Source organism: Mixophyes fleayi, chromosome 1 (assembly GCF_038048845.1).
Source record: "Mixophyes fleayi isolate aMixFle1 chromosome 1, aMixFle1.hap1, whole genome shotgun sequence".
Lineage (NCBI taxonomy): Eukaryota > Metazoa > Chordata > Amphibia > Anura > Limnodynastidae > Mixophyes > Mixophyes fleayi.
The window spans coordinates 105,451,129-105,478,797 of NC_134402.1; the positions used below are offsets into that span (position 1 = coordinate 105,451,129).

The 27,669-nt window shown below is 40.5% G+C and overlaps 1 protein-coding gene across 1 annotated transcript; it reads left to right on the top strand.

Annotated features, from left to right (window-relative positions):
- Positions 1-3,762: 3,762 nt before the first annotated feature.
- Positions 3,763-20,231, top strand: PRMT9 (protein arginine methyltransferase 9). The gene is made up of 12 exons (XM_075198939.1): positions 3,763-4,053; positions 6,022-6,170; positions 6,425-6,661; positions 6,825-6,992; positions 8,787-8,889; positions 9,033-9,133; positions 10,368-10,560; positions 13,376-13,559; positions 13,933-14,605; positions 17,323-17,476; positions 18,645-18,773; positions 19,460-20,231. Exons 1-12 carry the CDS (start codon positions 3,856-3,858, stop codon positions 19,682-19,684), a joined length of 2,514 nt encoding a protein of 837 aa, XP_075055040.1. The 5' UTR covers positions 3,763-3,855; the 3' UTR covers positions 19,685-20,231.
- The last annotated feature ends 7,438 nt before the right edge of the window (positions 20,232-27,669 follow it).

The window sequence follows — 27,669 nt, forward strand, 5'->3', positions numbered from 1 at the left end:
GTCTGCAATACATTGCGATGCAACACGAGTTATGTTGCAGACAAGACTAGTAAAGAAAATATTAATTTCTTCCACGCGCATGCGCCCGGTTGTAGGACAGCTGGCCCGGCGCTGCGGCAGAAGAGACAGAGTGTCCCGGTTGTTGCCAAGGCAACCAGGACGCGGAGGACGGAAGTGACGTAGCAGGGACAACCGGAAGTGAGCCGCGGCGGCCCGTCGGAGAGACGCGGCTCGTAACACTCAGTTGTCCTTTCTTTGTCCCAACCAAACATCTGCTCTCTACTGAACAAACTATGCTATCATTGGTAACTATTTTCCATCAAATATGGCATTGTAGTACATACCATAACATTGGGATGGAATTATAAAGCTGCAAGGTCCCTTAGGAACCTTGCAGAATGTGGCAAAATTCAATTGCCCAAGCTGGACATCACCACAATCTATAGCTGCGCATGTTAGCCGACTGTTGCGTTAAGGAATCTCCATGCATTTTGCCTCTGACCTCTATGGAGGCAAAATGAGTGGCGCAATGTCTTCTGGAGACACATCACACTGAATTGAATCTCCCTTGATGTGTCTCTGCGGCATGTTTGAGGCAAGAAACTTTGCTCATCTTTGCATGCACAAGCGTTTTTCAATACCATAATTGCGGTATTTCTGTACAGGCAGGGCCGCCATCAGGGGGTACAGGGGGTACCAGCGTATGGGGCCCGGGCTCACCAGGGGGCCCGCTCTCCTCTAATACCGGCGTCCCCACTGCTGCATTGATCCTGGCTGTCACAGCCAGGCAGCTTTCAAACACAATCGCAGGGGAATGATCGTTCCACCCCTGCGATCATGTGATCCGCCCCCCTCTTCCTATCAGCTGACCTTACACTGAAGTTCCTGCCGATGATATAGGGAGAAGCAACAGAGAGTCTGCAGCCTGCAGGAATCAACATGTAGGTAAGTATTTTTTATTTTAAAACAGATAGAGGTACTTAATGGAGGGATAAAGACAGCTAGGAGTTACACAGAGAGAGAACTGGCTTAAGGGCTGAGCACACAAAGGGAGATTTATTGTTCATATGCAAACCCAGGACAGACTAAGACACCACTTCCATCTGTTAGTGAGGTTATTTCTGGGTTCCTGTATGTACACCACTGAAAAATCATCCACACCACTGCCTGATACATGTGTCATTATTAATCAGAAGTGTAGTTATCCAGAGGGTCAGGTGTGAGAGTAGTTTATAAGTGATTCATACTGTATACTGAATTAACACAATTAGAGTAAGGTACATTACTGTGATCAGCCACCTATACCAGTTAGGAACTGCATGATAATATCTGAATTTAGTAGTAATTATGTTATTAGAGTTACTTGCCTGTTACTGTGATTTACATTGTATGCTCCTACTCCAGTCTTCAACTGAACTATGTGTATTACATTGTTAAGTTTGCATCCATTTATCTGCTATTTTACTCAAGCCACTGCACCTCTGCTTATTAACAACCATGCTGTGGTAGTTTGCTCCTATTTACAGGGTGTGTGGGTCGACGTCTGTATATATACACGCAAATTGACCATACCCCCCAACCCTACCTCTTTTGTCAATCAGGCCAGGGGGTGTGACCACTCCTGATATCCAAGCTTATATCCATAATGCAAGCAAAATAAATATCTTTGCATTTTATATTCCACTTCATTTTACATCCATATAAACCCATTATCACTAATAGGATATATATATATATATATATATATATATATATAATTATTGTGTGATCTATACCTGCTAACAAGGCTCCTTGTCATAGTGTGATAAAAGCTGACTCTGCTTTTCCCACTTATTAGGATTTAGCAATAACCTAGGCTAATTCTTAGGATGTCTTGAAGGGTTGATATCATTTGAGATGGAGGTATAGTTTTTAATAATTACAATATTGATCAAAATTCAAAAATTGTACTTTAAGGGAAAAGGCGCATAAGAGAACAATAAAGAAAGCAAGGAAATGATGTTGGTGGATATAAATACATATCCGGTTATCTAAAACTATGTTAAATTTTAGATTAAATAATATTCCTCTCCACACTACTTGATGCACAATCACAAATCTATAATTGAGATGTAGTTCAAGTAATTCAATTTCACAGGTATATATGGCAAATCCAATATAACAATAAGTTTATATCTGTGATTCAGTCCCACAGTCCAAAATAAATCCCACTTCCAATAGCGATTCAGAGCACACAAAGTTCAAATATGCTGCTCTTAGTAATTAATGTAGATTTGCATCAGTAATTGATGATAATGCAGTTCAGCCACATTTACATCTGCCTCCAAATACATAAGCTGGGACAGTGGTTGGGAGGGTGCAGTCGGTTAGCGCTGGGGGGGGGGTATTTGGCTTCGGGAAGGGGGGTGTTGGGGAGGTTGTTGTGCTGGAGGGGCCCATACCTGTTTCGTTTGTACTGGGCCCCACGATTTCTGATGGCAGCCCTGTGTACAGGAACACGATTGTGTGAAAGTTCCTACTGGACCATATGGCTAACTGAAACCAGTGGCGGATCCAGGGGATCCAGGGGATCGCCCCCCCCCCCCTAGCAGGGGCTTGCCCGGCTGCTCTGATTGTGTTTTAAATACAATCAGAGCAGCGGGACAGCACATTCACTGCTGAACGGACCTGCACATACTGTGCAGCTGCCGGCAGCCTTAGAACACAGAAAGGGGCGGGGCCTAAATCGCCCCCCCCCCCTAAAATCGCCCCGGGTAGGGCAAATGTCTGGGTCCGCCCCTGACTGAAACAGCACCTAAATGTAGTGGTGGCCAACCTCACTCACTATCACAGTGTGGTAATACCATGTTTAAACTTTTCCACCTTATTTTCTAAGTTCAATAAACAAGAGAATGTATTAGCCATACTTGCCAACTTTTCCTCGTAAGCTTCAGGGAGATCCCGGGAAGGTGGGTGTGTGGGGGTGGGGCTTAACGAAACACATCATTTTCCTCCTGCCACCTAAACAATTGTCCCAATTTTGGCCAATTAAAGCAGGGGGCAGGGCTAAGATGACTTGATATTTGCATCATTAAGCCCCCACCCACCACTTATCTATCGCGGGGGCGAGAGCGGGGAGTTTGCACTGCTCTCCCGGGAGGTCTTCCAGAAAAGTGGGAGTCTCCCGGACATTCCGGGAGGGTAGGTAACTATGCGTTAAAGAAAAGCATCTAATGAATCTCTAGAGACTGAAGTGTCTTTTATATTTCTGTCTCCATTACTGAAGTCATCTTGTCTTACATGTCAGTCTTTGATTAAATCTTGTTCTCCATAAAAATGGCCACCTCCATAGGCATCAATACATGGACATAGGACACAATTTCTGAACTAGTGTCATCATGCCACAAATAGCGAAGCCAACAACGTCTTGTACTGGCTCAGCATCAGGGAGAATGCCAGACTCTTCAGGGAGTGAGGGAGATCACCCCTATTTCAGGGAGTCTCCCTGACATTCAGGGAGAGTTGGCAAGTATGGTATTAGCTAGTTAAAAGCATTTCTTTAGCCCAGGATATTATACTTGGACATGAAGTAGGAAAAAGCAGAGTATTGTCACAGTGTGAAAAGAAGTCAAATTGGCAGGTATGTGTAAATCTAATCTGGATGTTCTATATAACAATTTCCCTCCAACATTCTGTGTTGTTCATTTCCTCCTGTCTTACAGAGGGACAAGCATGCTCCAATCAGCGGTCTCCACGTCATAGCTGGCGCCTGGCTCTCCTCTTGCGTTCCACTTTATGAAGCGCACTCCTCGCAATGTTACCGGCCTGTTATCCTGTACAGTGATGACAGCAGCCGCTGCCTCCTGAGCGGGCACCATGGCAGAAGTGGGTGCAGCTGGCAGCAGGCGGTCACGGAGGGGGCGCAAGGCCGGGCAGGCTGCCAGCAGGAGAGAGCTGATCTCCCGGTCTGTGCAGAGCGCTGAGCACTGTCTGCGGGAGCGGGATTACGGGACTGCATATGCCCACTTCCTGCTGGTGCTCAGCCTGGCTCCTGAGCTGAAAGACCAATTTAAGGTTTGAACATTTAATAAACGTTTATGTGTAGACATGCAGCTTCTATTTTGTTTGGCAATGGATTTTAATGGTCAATATGCTTGCAATGTATTATATTTATACAGTTTAGGTATAGCCATCAGGTGTACGCACAAGGCACAACCCCTATTACTCCCACTACATTTACATAAGGTGCTGCACTGCAGTGATTTAACATATTGTGTATTCAAAAGAACACCCATGTAGGCTAAAATAAGAAAATCTAGAAATGATGCAATATTACTAAACTAGGTAATTCATAGAAAAAAATAACATCTTAGTTGTCAGTTTGATAAGCATTAAGGCTTAGAACACATCACAATTTTATGTGCAATAACACAAATTTATTTCTCAAGATATTGGCCAAAGAACCCATATAAAGCATAGTTGCGTGGTCTGCCAGATTGTCCCTGACTCCTGAATTAGGGTGAGACCTCCCGGCAAGGTGGGCAGGGATATGCTGTAATGACTCAATTAGCCATTCTCTAAGAGTTCAGGTATGAAAAGAAGGCAAGTATGACACAGGGCACAAAATAACAGATTACCACCTACCAATGTCCAGCCAATTTAACCTTCAAGGCAAACCTTTTTCATGCCTCACAGTAAAGTCATTTTTCCAAATGAATATATATCAGGCTGTGTTATTAAACTGAATATATGCTAAATAATGAAGTGTACTTATAGTTAACTAAATATGTTCACCATGCTCTCTTTCGCTCCTCTACAGCAGATTGCTTAAATAGAGAAGGGAGGTTTTTCTCTTATGAAGCAGGCAGAGTTGCTGTGCTGCAATTCATTGTGTGTCCAAATAAGACCAGTGATGGCTTAGTAGCTCAGATGACTGTTCTCACCTTTCAGGCCTGTATTATCCCTTATGCCTACTGTTAAATTTAAAAACGCAACTTGAAATACCAATGAAACTGCTTGTCAAATACAATACGTGTTTGACATGTGGTAGTTCATTTGAATTTTTGCTTGCGTTTGGGAGGTCAATGGTGGACACAGTAAATAACACATTGAATGGAGCAAGAAGCATTTGCAACAACCACAATGCGCCCAAACACAAGTAAAAATGCAAGTTGGTATGCTAACATTGGAAACAATTCAATGTAAGACCTGTTCTACATGTGTGTTTACTAGTATTAAATATATTTTTATTGGCAACAAGTATGAGGACCTAGATATCATCAAGACACTGTCCTAGATTTGTGGAAGGAGTTGCAGGTGTCTATAATGGGGACGAGAATACTTAATTTGTTAACATAACTCCAGTGGAATGTTGGCTTAATGCTGAGCAATGTATTTTACCTTCATAGTGTATCCAAAAGTTCATTTTTAGTGGTCCTTTAAACAATAGCATACAGGCCAGTGTTCTCCCCAGCACTTATTTCCCTGGTGCTAAACCTGGCTATTTTTACTTGCCACCAGGCTCTTGGAGCCGAACAGAGTCCTATTATAATAGAATAAGCCATTGTTTCTCCTATTGGAACAAACACTATGTGAGCACTACAGCCAGCAGTGTGTGTTGGACACAGTGCCCCCCACCTGGCTATTTCCTAATGCCACCTGGCTGTCAATTTTTTGGGGAGAACACTGAAGGCTGATGCACAAAATGACAACATTGTACTGTGTTAATGATTTGTTGTGTTAAACTACCCTAGACATTGATAAAGGTCTGTGCAGTTTTAGCTCATACTCCATAACTTTTTTATTATTATCCATTACATGATTAAAAAAAATAGAATACTGACTTCGGTCCACGTACAATTGGATTTTGCATAGCAAGATCATTATCTCAAAGCCGTGGCAGTCATGTGAGCCTATTTCCGGTGTTGTTTGGTATGTTTTGAATTTCAAAGACAGAAATTTGACTCGTTTAATACATTTATATATCTGCTGTATCTCATGATGCCCGAAATCTTAATATTTTTTTACTATTTTATTTTATAGGAAACCTTTCAGTACGCTCTTTTCAAATGGGCAGAAGAGTTATATTCTTTAAATCGAAGTCAGGATTTATTTAGCTGTTATGAACAAGCCCTTGATCTCTTTCCAAATGATGATGTTATTTGTAACAGTATGGGGGAGCACCTCTTCAGGTGAGAAATACCTGTTCACTAACTGAATGAAATGTGTTCACTTAGTACATGACCCTGTGTTTAAAATAAGTCTATTTATTTGGTAAAATTTCTTTAAATACCTGTTTTCTTTGCTTTTATATCTGTATCATGTGAACATACTGATGTTGTATTTACCACTTTATCTACTTTCTCCTTTTATATGTACTCTGCATAATTGTGATTAAAAAAAAAAAAAGGCAGCTAACATGAATGATTTCTTCTGTCATGGACAGGTTAGGATTTCGAGATGAAGCAGCTGGTTATTTCTACAAAGCTGTGAAATTGAATCCAAACTCAGCTGATGCCAAAGAAAATTTCTATCGAGTGGCAAATTGGTTGGTGGAACGCTGGCATTTTGTTATGCTCAATGACGGGAAGAGGAACCTGATGTATCAGAAAGCTATTGAGAAGGCAGTCCAGACTGGCTGCAAAACTGTGTTGGATATTGGAACTGGTACCGGAATCCTAAGGTTTCTTGAGTATTTTGCTGTACTAGAAAATGGAAAAACAAATCTTTGTTTTTTGTTTGTTTGTTTTGCCTTAAATATCCAGGCATTTTTGTGTAATATTTTTTTGTACTTTAATGTAGTAATATAACTTTTGTATGTTGTTTTTGCCTCCCAATTTTTCCAGCATGTTTGCAAAAAGAGCAGGCGCCCCTCATGTTTATGCCTGCGAGCTCTCCAAGACCATGTATGACCTGGCCTGTGAAGTTTTGGCAGCCAATAATATGGAAGACGAGATAAAGCTTTTGCATATGAAGTCTCATGATGTTCGAGTCCATGAACACATCCCTGAAAAGTATGTAGTAAATACACTAATTCCACAAGAATTATTTCATAAGACTCTTCACATACTATTGTAAAGCAACCTCTTCCTTATAACACCCTCAGGCTCTTGGACCCTATGGGAATTAGTGGGAATATATTACAACGTAATGCATCTGTTTCCTTAAGCAGTAGCCTGGTTCTTCTGGTTTTCCAAGTTGGCAGTTGCCAGGTAGCTGTGCCTGCACGGAGGAATGGGGGGGTAGAATTAGCTGGATAATATGTGGCTGACCCTTGGAGACTCACATGGAAAGTGCAGGACCACACTGAGGAAAACAATGGTGCAAGATGATAGATGTTGATTCCCTCTGACCCTGGGCTACGTTCATTTCAGGAGGGAAGTTCTCCTTTTTGTCACTTTTGAATTTAATAGAGTTGTAGTTCTTATAGATAAGTACTGTTAAGTAGCCTTTCCCCTTTTATAGAGCACAGCAGAGTAGTGTTCAGATCCCACTCCTTCTGGCTTCCTGCTTGGGTGTAGATTGTTTGACACCAAGTCAGTGTGTAACACAGACTCCCACTCCCACTAAGCCTTCCACCTTGACGGTAAATGGTTACATTGGCACAAAATGACAGACCTGTGTTGAATCCAGGGCCTGCTCTGTTATACTAGCTTGGCTCTGCAGATTAAGACAGCACCCTCATGGGATTTGCCCAAATGGGCCTAATACTTAACGCAGCCAGCTCCTTTATCCAGTCCATCCCTGATCTAGTAAGTTTGAAGGCCTATAAGCCTCACACTTCCCAAAGAGAAAGCACCTCGCTCTAAAGACCCTCAAGCATTCTCTTTGAGTTCGTAGTTCTGTTCCCCTGTGCTTAATCTCTAAAGTGACTATTTCCATGGCCATTTTCTCAGATATGCATGTCTCTGAGGTGGCAGCCCTTCTTCATCAGTCATACTTAGGCCTTTTTTTTTTTTTTTATAAACTCAAGGCAGTCCTTGTTGCTATTCTTCCAACCTAAGGTAGTCTCTGGCTATCACAACAACCAATAGTTGGCGGTGCTATTTCTATGTCTGCTTCCTCAAAACCTTAGGGATGTGGCCTATTGGCACAATGATGTTAGCTCACGTTGACTACAATATGTCTTGCAGAGTAGTTCTAAGTTAGCCGATGGCGGTTCTCTATGCTGAATAGCTTGATCCATCTCCAACCATAGACTCTTCAATTGGATTTGTAACGACTGGTGAAACTGTATTAGTCTGAGATCACTTAAGTTTCCTGAACACATTACAGGATTTGCCTAGTGTTAGTGTGGTGGCATGAAGTCATGTTTTGCTTAAAGTCTGATTGGTACAATGCTGACCTGAAAGGATTCACTTGAGCTCCAGCTATGTTTAGACATCCTATGACATTCAAGAGCTCTTTTACTGGTATAAAGACAAGACGTATGCCACAAAAATACACCTAACAGAACTACACCCAACCTGCATCAGTGTATGGATATGTGGACTGATGTGAATTTCACAATATTATCATCCTGCAATTATTCTTAAACAGATGAAAAGAAAATTCATCAGACCTGACTTTTTTTTCAGTATTTTGTAGCCCATTTCATCGTAATGTTTCATTTTAATGACTATTTTAGTTACAAGTTTCCGTAAGTGAGTATTCTGATATGCCTTTTGGCACCACTTTTGTACTCTGCCATGGCCGGTTGTAGCCCACCTGTTACTCTGCATTAGATGAGTGTACTATACTGAAATGTAATATATGATGTCAGAATATTATTGTATGTGCTGTGTTTACACCTTTTTATCCATTTGCAGGGTTTCACTGGTTGTCACAGAGACAGTAGATGCTGGTTTGTTTGGTGAAGGTATTGTGGAGACTCTGATTCATGCCTGGAAAAACTTGCTTTTAGAGCCAAAGGTTAGTGAAATTAATAATCTCTTGTTTTACATACAGTTCCATTGAAAGTGATGCAGGGGCTGATGTTTTAATATTTTTCATAAGTCTCTGACAATGTGACATGTTATATTGATTTCATTATGTGAGATGGTTCTCTGTCTTAGCCCAAATATGCTGATGGTGAGGGGTATGGGCAAGTCATACCTGCAGGCGCTGTTGTATATGGCATGGCTGTGGAGTGCTCAGAAATACGCAGACATCACAGGTGAGTACACGACTTGCATTCTTTAGACACATTTCAAAATGCATTTACAACTGTCCTATTATATGAATAATAACATGTAACATTGCAACGTTCCAGCAATAGTGGAGAATATCGCCTATTTTGCTCTCCATTCGGTCTAAAAACAAGACGTGCCTACATGGCATAGTTATGGTGTACAGGAAAATGTATTCTCATAGATTTGTAAGGCGCCGCAGCGCCGTACAATAGGATAAACAGTACATACATAAAACAGAACCATACAAGGTAGACAGAATAAATGCAGGCATGAAAACAAAGGGTATGAAGGACCCTGCTCATTAAAAAGCTTACATTCTTTGTGGAAGAGGACACAGCTAAAACAAGAGGAGTGAGTGGAGATTGGGACAACTGTGAGGGAGGATTAGTGTAAATAGTGTCATCGGGGATAAGGAAAGCTTTAAAAAAGATGAGTGTTTAGAGAACATCTAAAGATTTGTAGGCTGTAGGAAAGCCTGATTGGGCATGGTGGGGAAGTCCATAAGTGTGGAGCATGGGAGAAGGTCTTGTAGGCACGAGTGAGAAGTGGTTACCAGACGAGACAAGGTGCAGGTCAGAGGTAGATCTAAGAGGACGGGATGAAGAGTATATTGATATGAGATTTGAGATGTATACAGGGGTAATGGTGTTGAGGACTTTGTAGGCAAGGGTGAGTAATATGAATTTGATTCTGGAGGACACAGGGAGCCAGTGTTGGGATTTTCAAAGTGAAGCAGCAGATGTGGAGCAGTGAGAAAGTAAGATCAGTCTTGTAGCAGCATTTAGGATGGATTGAAGTGTGGATATATGGGTGTCAGGAATGCCAGATAGCAGATGGTTACATTAGTCAAGACAGGAAATGATGAGAGAATGGATAAGTGTTTTGGTAGCATGTCGAGTAAGAAAAGGGTGTATTCTGGCATTTTTAAGGTGGTTTTTAAACTGTATGGTAAAACCCATGAAGGCACACATACAATGTGAGAGAGGATGACCAACCCATAGAATTAAATTGTTCCAAAATGTATCACAACTTACAGTAAAATGTTCTTAATTGATATGAAGAATCACAATAACCCAAAAGATAAGACATATAAACCTCTAATCTGTAAAGAAAGGACACTCTGATGAGGAGAGGAGGAAGGATACTGCAAGTAAACAGCTATGCTTTATAATTGACACCTTTATGTATTTACCAGAATGTCTATTTTCTTTTTCTTAGAGTGTTTGTGACTGAGGTTGCTGGCGTGAAGTTAGGAACAGCAGTGCAGTTTTCCAGTCCTATACACAGCAGTCGCAAAGCTAATGATGTAACCGAGCCATATGCTACAGAAAAATTTGGCAGAGTTCCTGGGGGTTATAAAACTTTGAGCCAGCCCTTCCAGGCAATGACCGTAGACTTCAATAGCCTGCAGGTACAAATTATTGTTTATCGCTGTATTTTCAGTTTAATGCTGTTTTGGGAAACGTAATGCGCTGAAACGCAGTAGATGGCAGATTTTCACTGTTCATTTCCTGACTAGTTGTCTTCAATCACATTAAAATGAATGTCAATTAACATGCGCTCTTGTGCTTCCCTTGACTTCGTTAGTGAAAGAGTAGGGGTAATCGACTAAGGGCAGAGCAAGCAGATCTGAGATGTACTAATAGAAATCATCAGCTATTTATATAGCGCCACTAATTCCGCAGCGCTATACAGAGAACACACATAGATCCCATAATTTTATTATTAAGTTGTTGATGACTGGTTTCTTGAGCTTGTGAACCTGTCAAGTGGCAAAGAGTGGCCTAGAGATTCATTCATTTCTACCGCACCACGTGGACTGCAGTGATATAGGATGTTAGCGGTTCTGACGAGAAAATGATGCTGACCTAATCGTCTCATTGCAACATGTAAGTAACATATATCCCTTCTGACCTTGCATAGTCAAGGACTGTGAACCACAAACTAAAGCTCATATCCAAACCGAGGGGGCAAGGGACCTTCACTGGCCCATTTCAAATGTAAATCATTGAAACACTTTCAGTACTGACCAGTTTCCCTTGGCGGACTATTAGTGTTTATTACCAACTCGCCATTTAACTGCCTTGGCTTGCGATATTGGTGCTCTACCTGCATCATCACTTGTCAGCTGGACCACCACTTGCACCGTTGCTCTCAAGGCAGAAACACTGGGTACAGTTTCTGCTGCAAGTGTTTTCCCAGCTACACATTACTACTCACATTTGCATTACTCAGGTCATTATTGACAGCATCATTATTATTAGATGATAATCTTATTTCCACCAACTTCTGATGCTGTGTTGCAATCCCTTGTAAAGATAGCAGTCATAGCTGAAGTCTATACCTCCTTCTATACCACTATCGAGCACCATAGCTGAGCCGATTGCAACAGCGCTGGTACTGTAACCCTTCCACTTTCATCACCAACCATACAGCAGGCTGGTTGACTCTTCAGGAAAAAAAAGGTTTTCACTTACCCAGCAGCCATTTATCTCAGACAGCTTACCTATGCTGATAGTAGACACATTGTGAAATGAATCAGTGGCAATGTAAATGTCAGTCTGCTTAGCTTTTCTTTTAGCAGCCGCATTGCCAGTGTTATCTCTCGCAGATGGCTTATCTTTACTGATAATGGGCATATTAGCATTGTATTGCTGCTATCTTTCACATATATCTTACCCACATTGCAGATATTCACAACTGATTCATTAGCACTTGTATTACTGCTGTTACTGTTGAGAGCTCTTACCTTCACTCCTTATGAAAAACATTAACCTTTGCCACTGTTCTTCTTAAACAGATGTCTCTCCTTTGCTTTAAGTAGACAAATTAATATTGGCAATGCCATTGTAATCTTTCACAGATGATTGACTATCGGTAACGTTTTCGGCAATAATGGTACTACTATCAATATTAGAACTTTTGAGTCCCAGACTCTCACTCACCACCGGCCACCTGTGTGCTTATGTTCATACTGTCCTTTAGCTCTACTATATATTTAAGTAGAGTGTGTTCTTGTCTTTACCAAACACTTGGCTCCTCATTCCCTGATACATTCGGGGATCGCAGTGCTGATGAAAGAAGCTCCAATGAGGCAACCACAGCCTGTAATCCACTCTTTTGCAGCTTTGGCTTGCTAACCCTCCTCTGTTCCTTTGATACATTCTCAAGATCTCTCTGGATCTTTCTCCATTCTGTGGACGTCTTTAGGTTCTAAAGGTCATAACTGAAAGCGCGGTTGCTTTGTTCCACTTGATTGTGATTTTTCTTTTTTAGCCTGGTTACCTCCATCTTGTCCGTAATCACGGCATCATTGGATCCCATAGATTAGGAGTCATTTCCACTTATGCTCGTCTGCTCTTGTTTTCCCTTGCCACTGGAGCATACATCCTGCCCTTCTTCACCCCACTCAGAAGAAGCACAGAGGTATCCACCCCATTACCCCCCCCCCCCCATCCCACATTCACCTGCTCATGGACCAAACTTATTGCTCCTGCTCAGGGTAATCACCGAGTTTTCGTTTGCTTCCGTTGCCCCTGAGATAGTAGGGTTTACACCTGTGCTGCATAATGGAGCATTTCCCAGGGGCAGGCTTATTCCTGGATGGCTCTGTAAGAGTGGCCACACTAGGCCCTGAGACCAGTGCTTGGCCTTGTTTTTCCTCCCTTAATTCCTTAATATTTATACAGGCTGCTGTCTGGCAATGGAAGAACTGGAGGCTTTGCAGGCCTCAGACTGGGAAAGATCCCCAGGAGGCTCCATCTTCTTGGCTTTACTCGAAGGAATCGCTATGTACTCGTCAAAACGCTTCTTCAGCTGTTGGCTTTGGAACGCCCCTCTCTGAGCTCTGTCTGCTCTGTGTAATGTAAAATTCTTCGCCACCTTCTCCTTCATACTGAGAGCTGTGTGAGCTTGTGGCAGCCATACTGTATTTTTGCAACCTCTAGAGAGATGTTGGATTGCTGCTTTAATGGAACTGTCAGCTGAAATTTCTAGCTCACAAATAGATTACACATCCTAATATATGCTTATTTTGTACCAGAAGAAACATTAATATCAGTAATTGCTTTTATTAAGAGCGAGTGCAGTGGGATGCTTATGGCTAATATGTAGCAAATTATCAGTGCAAATTTAGTCAAATTGAATTGTAACACATAGTTTATGCATGTTCTGAAGAAAAGGACACTTTAATATGAAAATAATTTTGCTTTGTACTTTAATGCTAGGATTTGGAAAGCATTGCATCTGGAAAGACTTGCAGGATCTCTGTACTGGTCCATGAACAAGGGCAGCTTGATTGTTTTATAACCTGGTTCGTCCTCCATCTGGATAGCGAACACAATCTGTCAACTGGACCCAGTGAAGAAACATGCTGGGAACAAGCTGTCTTCCCCATCCAGAACCTCTCTGGTGAGTAAGTGCTTGTATACTTTCTGCTTACACACCAAGGGGCCGATTCAGCACTAAGCGATGGTCCGCGATGCCCGGCTGCGCACATTTCTGGATACTATGCTACCCCAACATTGCAGATTTTCCTGTGCACCTCTATGGATTGCGAGGGGAATAATGTGCAATGTTGTATTGCCGTGGAGTACCTTCACGACCATTCTGGAGGCACTCTGCGGCACATCACTTAGAATTGAATGGGCCCCCAAAAATTAGCACACAGTGATGGGATTATTTTGTCATAATTATGCCTATTTGTCTTCTAAAAATAAATATTTAAAATAAAACTTTGTTTTACCGTTGCCTATAATCATTAACCGGTTTGTTCTTTTTACAGCTGATGGCTATTTTGTCAGTGTGGGAGATACAGTAGTTGTGGATGTTTCCTGCCCTGACTGCTATTTAAAATTAGATTTAGTTACAGTCATTAGAGCTGGGGAGGTGGACAATACTATGTCTTGTAGTACTATGCCCGTGGGTAACGAGACAGAGCTGTGTGATGCTTTAGCCAGTCTTCATACCAGGCATCAGGAGGATAATGTGCAGGAACCATGCATCTTAGAGACCAGTGAGATAGCTTTACTAAACAATATTGCGTACCACGAGAGCTTCAAGACCGCTATTGGTAAAGTCACGTCTTCCATGATGCCGGAAGAGAGCTCTTCATTTAGGACTACAAACGATGTCTCCTTTCCAAAAGAAGATCCTCTGTACGTACTGGATGTATCTGAAGGTTTTTCTATTCTACCTCTGATTGCCGCACAGCTTGGTAGAGTGAAATCCTACAGCTCAGTGGAAGAGGAGCAGCATTGTGCGGCCCTGGAGAGACTGTCGGAGAGGAATGGAATTTCTAAAGGGAGTCTGGAATTTTGGCTGAACCAGCTGGAGGCAGATGATGATGTTTTACAGAGGCCTAAGTCTGACAAGTTGTGGAGCATCATCATTCTAGATGTGATTGAGCCCTGTGGTCTGATCAGACAAGAAGTGATGGAGAAAGCTGCCATAGCAAGGTAAATTATCTACTGCTTATACACTCTGTGTTCTGCTTTGCAAAAAAGAAAACAATTATACCTCCCCAAACTGTTCAGGATGGCATAGTAAAGCCCAATTTATGATGTATATGTATGTGTGTATATATCTTAAAAATGATTCTGCTTGAAGTCTGCTGCATTTTACACTGTTGACCACTCACTCTCTCATACAAATGCTACAATCCATAGGTCTTCCAAGACACTGTCCTATCCTGGTTCTCATCCTACCTATCTAATCGCTCTTTCAGTGTTAATTTCTTTGGATCCACCTTCGCTCCGCTTCTTTTATCTGTCGAAGTACCACAGGGCTCTGTCCTAGGTCTTATGCTATTCTTTATCTACACCACTTCTCTTGGAAAACTAATAAGCTCATTTTGGATTTTAGTATCCGCTCTATGCAGATGATACACAAATGTACTATCCTCTCCTGATCTCTCACGATTTGTGTTTGTCTTGCGTTACTGACTGTCTTTCTGCCATTTCATCTTGGATGTCCTCTCACCAACTCAAACTTTCAAAAACAGAATTAATAATATTCCCACCCACCAACAGAAGCTCCTGACATTTCTATTTCTGTTGACATGACAATAAATCCCATTCTACAAGCTTGCTGCCTAGGTGTGATCCTTGACTCACTACTATCCTTTGTTCCTCACATCAACTCTATATATAAATCATGTTGCATACATCTAAAAACCATTTCCAGAATAGGTACATACCTGACGCAAGACGCTGCAAAAACTTTTAATTCATGCACTCCTCAATCTCCCGCATTGACTATTGCAATTACCTCCTTATCGGTCTTCCCAAAATTAGACTTTTGCACGCAGCGGCTAGATTGATTTCCCTTGCAAATCGCTCTTTCTCTGCAGAACCACTTTGTCAGTCTCTACATTGGTTGTCTGTTTTTCAACGAATCCAATATAAAATTCTTCTACTAACATACAATGCCATCAACAAAATTGCATCGACATACATCTCCTCAATTGTCTCAAAATATCTCCCAACTCAACACCTCTGTTCTGCACAAGATCTACGTCTCTCTTCTACTCTCATCACATTCTCCCACTCCCGTTTAAAGGAATATTTTCAGGCTGCACTCACTTTGTGAAATTCCCTCTCTTGCACAGTAAGGATTTCCTCTAGTCTTCAAACCTTCAAAAGTTCTCTGAAAACCCACCTCTTCAGGGAAGTTTATAATTTTCCTCAACCACCCTCTTAGTCTCCCTAGGTTAGCCTATCACCATCCTCTACACAGATAACACAAGACGGCAATCTTTTGACCAACATTGTTGTGTGCCTGATCCAGTAAATCAGGTGCAGTGTTCCAGCTCTGAATATAAGTTCACTTTAATGTTTAAAACATTGGATGTGACAGTCCCTGCTTTATATTTATATCCGGGTTTCTGATCCCTGTTGTCCTCCTTGTATAAAGACGTAGACTCGTCTGCTTGCTGTACAGCCAATGGTGGGCCACTTGCTGTTTTGGGGGTAACAGTGTTTTCCCTGCAGCTCTACACAATGGCGAAGAGGGGTCACAGGATGTAGTTATGTCGATGAAGGTTGAAAGAGAAATTACTTTTGGAAAGTTTACTGGTCCTTTAACAATAATGGGCCTGATTCATTAAGGAAAGCAATTTGAGTTGTTTGTTTTTGTTCTTTAAAACGGACGGAAAATGCAAGCAGGTACACCTGTATTCAACAAGAAGAGTATCTCAAGAAACGTTTATAATTGAATACTGGTGCAAGTGCGATATACCTGTACGGTGCTTGCCGTATGCAGACAGACATGGCACATTGCAGGCTGTGCACCTTCTCTCCATTCCGATTTTTAAATCGTAGGCTTTCGGAAGTGTCCTTTGCTACCAAAGATGTATTGCATACATTTGCGTTCACTGGCATGTAGTCTATTTCTGAGCATGCAGAGAGCACTTTTACACAAAATATGTCACATATTGGTAATAACGTTCCTTAATGAATCAGGCCCAATATGTTTCATTTGTAAACTACAATGTGTTCAAAACTGATTTACAGATATAATTTTGGACACGGCCATAAAGGTGAATAACCCCTAAACTCTGTTAAAATGGGTGCATTATATATGTGAGATAATGTACTGTGAAATATAGGAATATTAGTGTATTTTTCTTTTAATATGATAGAAGCTGTCTGTATATTATGTAACTGTTTCATAAAGGATGCTGTGACTGGCTGTAGCATAGTGCAGAGGGACATAGGTGTGGCAGATGCATGTGTTTCTGTTGGGTCTATGATAGTGTAATGTTTGACCAAAGTAAATTTGGTGGAGGGCGGGAAGCGGAGAAGCTGCAAGTATTTCTCAAGCACCATGTATGAAAATAATGTTACATTTTATCCTTGGCATGGCTTAGGGATGTGCTAACATGGTCATCATGTTGACATATATTATCTGTAATATAAGAGATAAAGGGTATTTTTTTTTACATATGTTTTTTATATATGTATTCACACCATTCATGTATTATAAAGAAATAATTGTGGGTGCTTGAAGGCTGCGACCTCTGATAGAGATAGTGTATTACTGGAGTGATGGCTGTCTGTAAATGACAAATCTATGAATTGGCTGTCTCTATCCCAGTGCCTTATGTAAAACTTCAGAATTTTTTTATTTCACGCTTATTTTCACTATACACTGTATTTGTTTTGTTTTGTTCTAGGTGTTTACTTCAGATTGGAGGCAAAATATTTCCCCAGTCCGTGGTAATAAATGGCATACTGATTGAATCCCATGCTTTAATGCAGGAGTGTGCTGTCCAAGGCACAGGCCCTACGCTCGGCTTTAACATCGCACAGTCCATTAATCAGTTCAAGGTATGCTGAATCCAGTTCACAAGTGTATCAAACCTGTGACATACATTTAAAGTACAGATTAAGGAGGTTCGAGCAACACTTCAAAGTGCAGACCTAGTCTTCATACATGTTTTGCACAGCATAAAAGCGTCTGGACTGTGCAGTTTCTTGTTTTGGAATATCGTGCAGTTTCAGCAGCTAAAAAAAAAACAAAACAAAAAGCAGCGTGTCACAATATGAAGTAAGACATGTAGTAGTGATCTTGGAATTTTACAACATTGTGCAATAATCTATGTGTTCCTATTTATCTGTCTATATGTACATAAATTTCACTTATTTCAAAAGATTTAGCTTGACACAGCTTCATTTCCAAATATTCTTCATTTTGAAACCACTTAAATTTAAGAGGCTTATATAATCTTTTAACCATTGTTTATTAAAAATTACATCCCAACTCGTTACCCCCTACTTTACCTGAATTGTTGTACTACCTACCTGGGGCATTCATTTCCCCTGTTGGGGTCTTTGATGCAGTCAGCAGAAAGCCTGACTTCTGACTACTGATTATTAAGCAGCCTTAGGCCCCAATTCAAGGATCTAACTCGTTAACTCTTGGCGCTGAGAATATGAACACCGGTGGTGAGAAGGTTCACGATGAGAGGGGACCTAGATATACCAGCTTTCATCTGCGCACAGTAAAGTGGTCCAAAGGTTGGGGTGAAGGAATACATAAAATATATATATATATATATATATATATATATATATATATATATATATATATATATATATATATATATAATTTATTATGGTTAAGGGGTGCCATTTGCCTTTTATCACTATTATTGTAACTTCCCGAAACTATTTCTTTTAAATCCCTAACAGAAAACCAGCATTGTGTAAAATTAAAATTTTGTGTTTTTCGATATAGAAAGCAAAACAATAATAAATATTACAATATGCTACTTAATATAGCATATGAATGTAGGCTACTCTGAGATAAGTTGTTTATAATATAAAAATGATACATACTAAATGCAAATGTTCCTTACTGTGCAGAAAAACAACACTTTTCTCATTCTAGTAGTAAAGGGGAAATGTTTAATCTAGTAAATTGTTCTGATGTTTGAGGTTGTTGTTACTGAAATACATCATTGTCATTAATTGCTAGTATTATGATTTCTTACAGGTTCCTGTCCACGTGTTCCTGAATCTCTCTACTCTGCCTTGTGTCTATCTAAGTGATCCAATAGAACTGCTGAGGCTGGATCTAATGAACCCATATTTAAACAGTTTTAGCGTAGCCACTGAAATAAAGGTAATGTAGACTTATGTTTTCATTTACAATCTGGTTTTCACAATGCAAATGTTGCTGTTTTTTGTCAAACTTAGACACAAGCACTAGAGTGTTTGTTACATATGAAAAATAATTCCTAAAAATGAAAATAAACCATACAAATGGGAGACCTGTATGAAAACTATTGCACCAGGAAATTGTGGTGTTGCCAATGACATCTAATCATATATTTTTGCTTTTATTTTCTAAGCTGCACTTCAACACGACAGCTAGAATCTGATTGGTTGCTCATCTTCTGGCAACATTTAAAACAGCAGTGAATTAAACTTGGATGCAATTTAAGTTGTGCTTTTAGAAGTCTTTTTGAAAATGTATATATTGAAGAAAAAAAAAAACGTATTGGTATCTAGAGATTCAGATATCGGCATAAGCCCCATCAATCTGTATACATCTTGTTATATGTGGTGTTTACTGCCCCTCTTATCAATAAGAATACTCACATTGCGTGTTTGAACAAATGGATCAATGATCCTAAAGCCATAAAGCAGTATGCATGTAATCGGGACAATATGAACGCAACACATGCAAAGCACAGTAAAAACAAAAAGCGAGTTCCAGCCTGTGTGATGTATTCTGTTAAAGCAATACTTGTTATGTGCATGGTTATACTACAGTACATATTGTTTTTGTCATGTTTTTTCCTGCAGGTTAAAATCTGTAAATCCGGACAGGTGACTGCTGTTCCTTTTTGGTATCACCTCTACCTTGATAAAGACATTCACCTGGACACCTCCAGTGCGACGTCACATTGGAAACAAGCAGCGTTTGTGTTTGAGACACCGCTAAGTGTTGGTGAAGGGGAAGAACTGTTGCTTGGATTACATTTCCAGAACAGCAATGTCAGTATGACCTTGAGACGGACACAGGAGTAACCAGCCAACTTTTGACCGTAAAAACTGTGCTGTATATAATTGGCATCAGTATTACACTAGGACTTCATATTAAGGGGCAGAATCAATTCCCTGTGTTGTTCTTTTACTACAGTAACAGCTGGGCATTATTACTGTTACTACTGTAATTTCAACGCTGATCTTGGCTCGCAGCTCTGTGAGTCGTGAGCAAAAATCTGCGTTTAAAATTACGCGCCCTGTGTTGTCCACTGCCAACATCGCCAAGTGGGTGAAGGAGAGGCCACCATAAGAGAGGGCAGTGGGGAACAACACGGGGAATTAAACGTGCTCCTAAGAGTTGTTTTGTTTTTATAAATAACTAGATATTTTTGACATTTTAAATAATTGAAGCAGATAGAAATGTATGAGAAAAACAATGTTTTTTTTTATTCTTGTAGTAACATTACATTAAATATTGTATTGTTTGGTGACTAATTGCCTCTTCTGTGTATTCTAAACATGGAAAGCTGATCACATTGTATGTATACAGACTACAACGTTTACACTAAATGAAAGGTTACATAAACAAGTGAACAATTACTATTTTTGACGCATGGGACAAGTGTGTGTGTGTGTGTGTAAAAATATACATACATATTGTGTGTCAATGAAATATCCATTGTACATGAAAACAAATGTTTGTTTAAAATTACTTTTAAACATCGCTTCTTTTTAGTTTATTTTAAAGAAAACAGATATAAGGCAGCTGAAACATACATATTGTCACTAAAGCAGGACTACCCTACTTGCAGTTAACCAGAGAGAGAGATGTCTCTATTTGATGATTTGAATAGTAGTCCCATGGGTTGGCTTATAACTTGGTGGGTGAGGTTGGTACAGTGGAGAACTGCTAGTAGGGCCACAAGATAAATTACTGTTTCCTACCTGCCTATGGAGCTACCCTATTTTCATTGTTCCAGGAGGAAGATAAATTAGTCTACCTCCTATTGAAGAACCCCTGGCAGGGTCAGACTGCTGCTACTTTTGCCACCTTGAAGCACTACTATGTTGAAGGACACGGTGCAGTGGGGTCTTCCTCACATGAGGCTGTGCAATGTGCCTGCCAGTATGATTGTATAATCGTTTACAGACAATTATTCATCTCTTTCCACTGAATATAATAAATAAGGGAGTGCTGAATATAGGGACATTAACATGTTGGCTGCATTGTAATTTAAAGTGTATTTGCTTAGAATGCAGCTTCCACTGTCAATACAGCTCTGCAGACAATGTAACTTAAGTGTTTCCTAGGATTTATGAAGCGCCAACATATTGGGCAGCATTAGGGACATCATGATACAAACAATGGCAAGAAACGAGGCAAATATTGCCCTGCCCAAGCAAGCTTATAATGTAAGTGGCGTTGGGAAAACTTGATAGATAAAGTACAGGGATAATAATTGTAGCTGTTCAGGAGGATACATGTACTGTGCTAGCGCCAGCAGTTGGTACAGTGCTAGTTCCTGGTTCTGGGCAGCTGGTTATCACAGCTCTTGCTCTGGACAATTTATTATTGCCACTGTGCTAGTTCCAGGCAGTTGCTGAACATATGTACAGCGCTAGTTTCTGATTGTGCAGCTGATGACCAATTGCACTCCACCGTTGAGTGCCTTTGGACAGTTGATAATTACAGGAGCCACAGTTCCTGGTACAGCTATATATTTTTAATGGAAGCCTTCTTCTCCCCCAAATAGTGAACAGTCCGTGTAGGCTCATCTAATCAGCTTCCCTGACGCTTTGACATTAGATATGCTCCTTAACTAAAATACTCCAGGCAATCTAAAGACCCTCTTGCGAATTTGTATTTCTGCTCCTGGAGTGGTTTGACCTTCTCATTTCCTGATGGATCATGCACAATGGGGTGATATTGGCTGTTCACAAATCCCCTCAGAACTACCCCTGCTCATCCCATATCTGTGGGGTTGTCTGCCTCAGTCGCTGGAGGCATCTCGGGCAGAGGCTGGTGAGTTTGAGGGGGATCAGCAGGTGCGGCCTATTTAATATACCACATTTAATGTAATAATGATGCCTCAAAGGACATCCATAATTTTGAATACAATATTCTAGTGGACAGTACTGTTGTGTTTGGGTTAAAGTTGCTGTAAATGCATACATATTTCTAATGGTAATGTTTTAAGAACAATGGGTTATTTTTAAATAGTTTGGCCCTTTTTAAAAAAAATTAAAATAAAAAAATGATTGAAAACAAAATTTAAAAGGACTTGCCTGCTACCTCCTTATTTCTTCTGGGAAGACTTGCTGGTGGCGGATGAGGTCTGCATGATGGATACAGTGATTAAAACGTGGCAACAGTAACATTTATTTTTTTAAATATTTTTTTTCTATATTTATCCGTGGAAGTCCAAAGATGTCAAACAAATGCTGTTTTACACTTCTTACCGTGACAGCAAAATCACTTTGCGCAAGCGCAGAACTGGCAGATATGTCCATGAACGCACTAATGTTTCGTGCTCGTACAAGCACTAAGGACACTTACTACAGCCTACGATTTCGGGGGGAGACTGTGTGGAAGGGGCATTTTGCCGTAGCCCTACACACGTCCGTCACTTGTTTTTCTGTCATATCTCTTGCTCCAGCTACAGGGCTAATCTAAGTCCTGATCGGTAGTGATGACAGTCTGCTATGCATGCTGTAACGTGGGTTTGCAATCATGAGCAACTGTAAAATGTATTTTTATGTTCCGTAAACATTAATTTTATCAATTCATTGTGTAGGTTTGTGTTGCAAGCTCTGTCACTTTAGTTTTAAAACACATGTAAATGGACCATATCCTTTTGTATTTTACCTGAGTTAGTGTTTTTTTAAATAAAGTTTTAGAAAAAAGCCGATATGAAACGGATTTATAACATGTTTTAACATTGCAAATAAAAGAACAGTGTTTGAGACCTAATATTTGTGGTATATAGGACATAAGGAGAGGGTAGAAACCATCTCTACTATAAAAATCCTCTGCTTGGACCTGAAACGTGGAAAAGCTGCTTAATGAGTTGAATGGAAATTGCTAACAATCCCTGGAATCCCTAGAAAAAGGAAGGGGTGAGAAAAATGTTAAATCTTTTTTATGACAAACTCCATTTAGCTTATACCACTAAGTTTTAAAAATATGCTGCTTTCTATGCCCCTGCAAATTCAGCTCCATGCTAGTTCTGATGTATTTTCTCAAACATAAAATGTCCCGGCGTCAAAGGATCGTAATGCATAAAAGTGCTATGCTGTCACCATTGGCAGATAGACTTTTTTTTTTTAAGGAGGGCTGATTTAGCATAACTACGCCCCTTCACTCTGATTTGTGGGCCATGTCCCCTCCTTCGCTTACATCGGCTCTGGCAGTGGATGCTACCCAGCTGCTCTCATTGAGTTTAAAACATATTTGGGGTAGCCGGGCAGGATCCTCTGCCTGCCTCTTGGCTGCTTTGCAAATGTATCTACTATGCTGCTAGTGGGGATGATTTGTCCCACTGAACCCCCTATGGATCTGCCACTGGTTGTCAAAACATTTGTTTATAAGAATAAAGTGCAGCAACTGCCAGGTCTATTTCTATTCTATTTACATACTAGTGGTCTCTTGTGAATATGGTAAATCAATCATCCCTATGTGTTACGGGACAACAGGAATTACAGCATCTGAATGTTACTCTATCTATCTAGTGATTCACTTCTACATCTCTAGTTACACGGTGCTTCACATGATCTGGCCCAGCTCATTGCTAGACCTCCTCACATTGTGGAAATACCTACTTCCCATGCAGCACATTGCTGGCAAATTGCATAGTCCAAATATAGCTGCTGAGAAAATGTTATGTCTCCATTCCATGAACAGATTAACTCCTTACAGGCATTGCTATATCTTACATGGAATGTTTTCTAATGGGAAGTAAGCATAACCATTTAAAATTAAAGACATACAACTTCAGACGGCTTTAATTTATTGTACTGTACATCTCTGCACATTCTACTAAGCACAGGTTCCCTGTGTGCTTTTCAGCCATGTATTTATATAATTAGACATTTGTTCTCTGCATTGGATATAGAAAGCTTTGCGTTATATCCTACGGCAACAAAATGCGGGTAGAAATACTATTATTAAGGATAAAATATAGAAGGAAGCTAGAAAGAAGCAAAATGCTTAATATTTGATGGTACATACCCTCCTGCTGCTTTATTAAAGTCGTTTGAAGGGGGAAATCCTCTTTTCGTGGAAGTAAAGTTGGAGTTAATAGGAGGAAAAGTCCATATTAGCTTCTTCACAAATTATATTATAAATGTCAATTAGATCCTACTTCAAAATAATAAGTATAAGATAGCGCAAAGCTCAAATCGGCATGAAAATTTAATACATAAAAATATACATATAAATATATATATATATATATATATATATATATATATATATATACCCAATATAAATGAGCAAGTTGCTACAGTGTACACTGGAGTAGGATGGAGACAATATTAAAAATAACTAAATAGTACATGTGATTATATCACTTGGATAATATGCATAACATTATTTAGTGTCCTTAGGATGCATCACATAATAAATCAAACCAGGCCCGGAAAAGGTTTTGAATGTCCTGTATATATTACTCGTATCATATAGACTACCATCCGGGACGATTACAACGCTATACGTATGTAAACTTTCCTTCAATGTCCATATGAATAAATCGAAATCCTGGTTAGCAAACAACAATAGAAAGTATACACAAATAGTGGCAGTTGATAAACAGGTTTGATGACCTCTGGAAAGGCACTAAATGAGACTCCGTCAGATTCAAAAGAGCCGTGACTGGCTTCTGTAAAGTGCCGATAATATTTTAAGTTGATATCCAGAGTAATCTGAGCAACTATATAGGAAAGGTCACTCTCTTCAAAGGATCATATCTCAATATGTTGAATATTTGTATAGCATGTTATAAATATAGGCGTAATGTTGCCAATTTGTGGGTGAGCTCAATGACCTAAGCTCCCAGCTCTGAATACTCATATAAATTGTAATAGGTATATGGAGCTTGGTTGTTATAAAGAGACATATGCATCAAACCTGCATGCCGTGTTCAGTGTCTTCCGCCTGCGGCTTCAGCCGTATCAGCAGCCGCTCAGATGAATCATAAAAACAGCGGATGTATAAAGTCCTACCCCGGGGTAAATGAGGTTAAAATTTCTCAAATCTCCAATCCTCCAGTTAATAGTATAGTATTCGCCTGACGCGTTTCTCGGCACTGGTTTGCCGTTTCATCAGAGGCAGATGCTACTTCAGCATATTTAGAAAAACTGCAATTTTTTATTCCAAGTTTGCCAAACAGCAAGATATCACATGCATCAAAGGGGAGCTGTGGAGTTTCAGATAAAGTATATTTTACATTGTGCTATGTGCACTTTTATTTATTTAAAAAGTATTTTACTAGGAAGAAATACATCTGCAGCTGTGACCAAATTGCAAACAAAAGGCACAAAGCATTACATTACAAGTAATTTCTAATTCATTTACATGTTTATAAAGCTGAAATACGGAAGTTTTGAAAAAGGCAGATTTAAGTGGCTCAGTTAAGATGTTCCAAAATGGGGAACCTGGATGAAGAAGGCCGAGCGACGATCTGTGACCTAAAAGTCTCCCATTGTTCCCTTCACCCAAGAGACAGCATGAAGTATACTGTCCAATATGTACAAATGCTGAATGACTACAGAGTCTTTCTCCCCACTGGACGGCTTCCTCCTACATCTCTACGCTCTGTTTATAGTGTTTTGAGACACTCTGGGCCTGAGTCATTAAGGAGAGCAAAGCATAAAACAGAAGTAACTTTGCACCTGGGCAAAACCATGTTGCATTGCAGAGGGAGGTAAATTTAAAATGTGGGGACAGATTTATAGTTGGTGTAGGGAATGTCCTGGATCAACTTAAAATTTCAGTGCAAAAATAAAGCTATCAGTTATTTGTATTTACTTTTTTTGTGTCTTACTTTCCTTAATGACTCAGGCCCTTTATTCTCTTCTCCTGAAGGAGGAAGCAGTGGGGAAATTAGGGGCCATTTATAACTGCAACACAATTAGATGTGGGCGTATCTCTTGCGGGTGCTGGTGCAATAATGATGACGACTATTAGCAGCACTGTCTAGGCACTTCTGATTGGCTGATTGCATAATGACCCTTCCATTGAGATTAGGGGACGGGGGGAGCGTAGCTCCTGCTGTGTGGCTACAGAAAAATAGCCACTGAAGAGGCATAGACAGAGGTACCAATCAGAGCCACCATCAGGGGTACCCCAGAGGAGCGTCATCAAGAACAAGAGTAGTGTTCAGAAGGAAAAGTTCTCAGGGATGAGTGACTACTAAGTAGCCACTATTGAGTGCGCTACAGTACTCATACACAGTAAGGAATGATCATTGCGTATGTGCAGTAGATATTCCAGGCAGACACCATTGCGCATGCGCAGTAGGCTCCTCAGTCGGGCCGCAAAGCACTGTGTTTTAGGCACCTGACCACTGGAGACAACATGCAGCGCCCATCCGTCTCAACACCCCCTTCGCTTACAGATATCTCCGGTTACAAAACGTGAGTATTAACCTTATCATTAAACTTTCACGTGGTTCACCTGTAACCAAAAAATGGGGTTAGTGCAACAGATAATGTCTGCAAAAGCATCAGTATTCATAACATTCCAAACCACATTTTATACAAAATACAATCGCCACTTGTGATGTAAGTTCTTTTGATAAGCATATCAGCTGTAGTCTGCTTACTTATAATGTAGCTTACACTAATTGACTTTCTCTTCAGGAGTTCTCGAATGAAATGGTCTAATGACAATATGCTTAGACCTGCCATGATGACCAGCCAATAGCATCTTTCTTGTCACATTCGATGTTGGTGATTAAAGCTATATACTCAGCTTTGGTACTAAAAAGAGCAACTGTAGGTTGCTTCCTACTTGCCCTGATGACCTCTGCGCCTGTTAATCCAAACAGATAACCAGTACAGAGCCGGACTGGCCATCTGGCACTTCTGGCAAATGCCAGAAGAGCCGATGGTTAGGTGAGGCCGGGTCCCGGGCAGTCAGTGAATCCAAGTTAATGGGCTCTGGCTCCCAAGTCTATTAGTGGCCGGCCCTGACACTGACAGGCTTCCTGGCGACTGGCTCCTCCCCAGGAATCAGCCACCCAACTACATGTGCCGCGCGCAGAGCTGTACTTTCAAATCTGCCGGGGTCCTGCAAGCTGTCAGAGCAGAGGAACAGACAGGAGAAGAAGGCAGAAGACAGAAAGAAGAAGAAAAAAAGAAGATGAGAAGGTAAGTACACTAAAACAGGGGAGGGGGGGGGGCTGCTGCACAGAAAGCTCTGAGGACTTACTGTGCCATAAAATAAGCCACAAGCCATGAAGTTACAGAGCTCCAAGCTGACTTTTAATATACTTGTATGTTGCAGTTAGTATGCTCCTCTATATAATCCATAATTATTCCTAATAAATATTAATATAAGCTCACAGTTTATACAAATATAATTTTAGTGCTAATATGTTCACTCTATGGCATAATATGATTTGAGGGCACTATTGTGGCATAATATGAACTAGGGCTCTGCTGTATGGTATAATATGATTTTGTGGCACTACTGTGGCATATCATCTGGGGCAGTATTGTGGCATAATATGATTTGGGGGCACTATTGTGGCATAGTACAAACTAGGGCACTATTGTGGCATAATATGATTTGGGGGCTCTGTGGTGGCTTAATATGTATTTGGAGCACGTACTCAGGAATGAGGGAAAGGGGGAGAGTGTTAATATAATGTGGGAGGTAGGCTATTAAATAATTAGCCCCACCTAAACTCCGCCATTAAATTAATTGGTGCAATTTTATTTGTGGGGTGATTTAGTTCAATTTAATATTGGGGCCTATCAATTTAAGAAGGGGTGATTGGACCTTTAATTTAATGCTGGGGTGGTTT

Bases quoted from the DNA above. Each gene is read 5' to 3' on its own strand.
- PRMT9 (XM_075198939.1), top strand. From the start codon at position 3,856: ATGGCAGAAGTGGGTGCAGCTGGCAGCAGGCGGTCACGGAGGGGGCGC. The intron at 13,560-13,932 runs GTGAGTAAGTGC...TTCTTTTTACAG, and splicing joins CCCCATCCAGAACCTCTCTG to CTGATGGCTATTTTGTCAGT. The intron at 17,477-18,644 runs GTATGCTGAATC...GATTTCTTACAG, and splicing joins AGTCCATTAATCAGTTCAAG to GTTCCTGTCCACGTGTTCCT.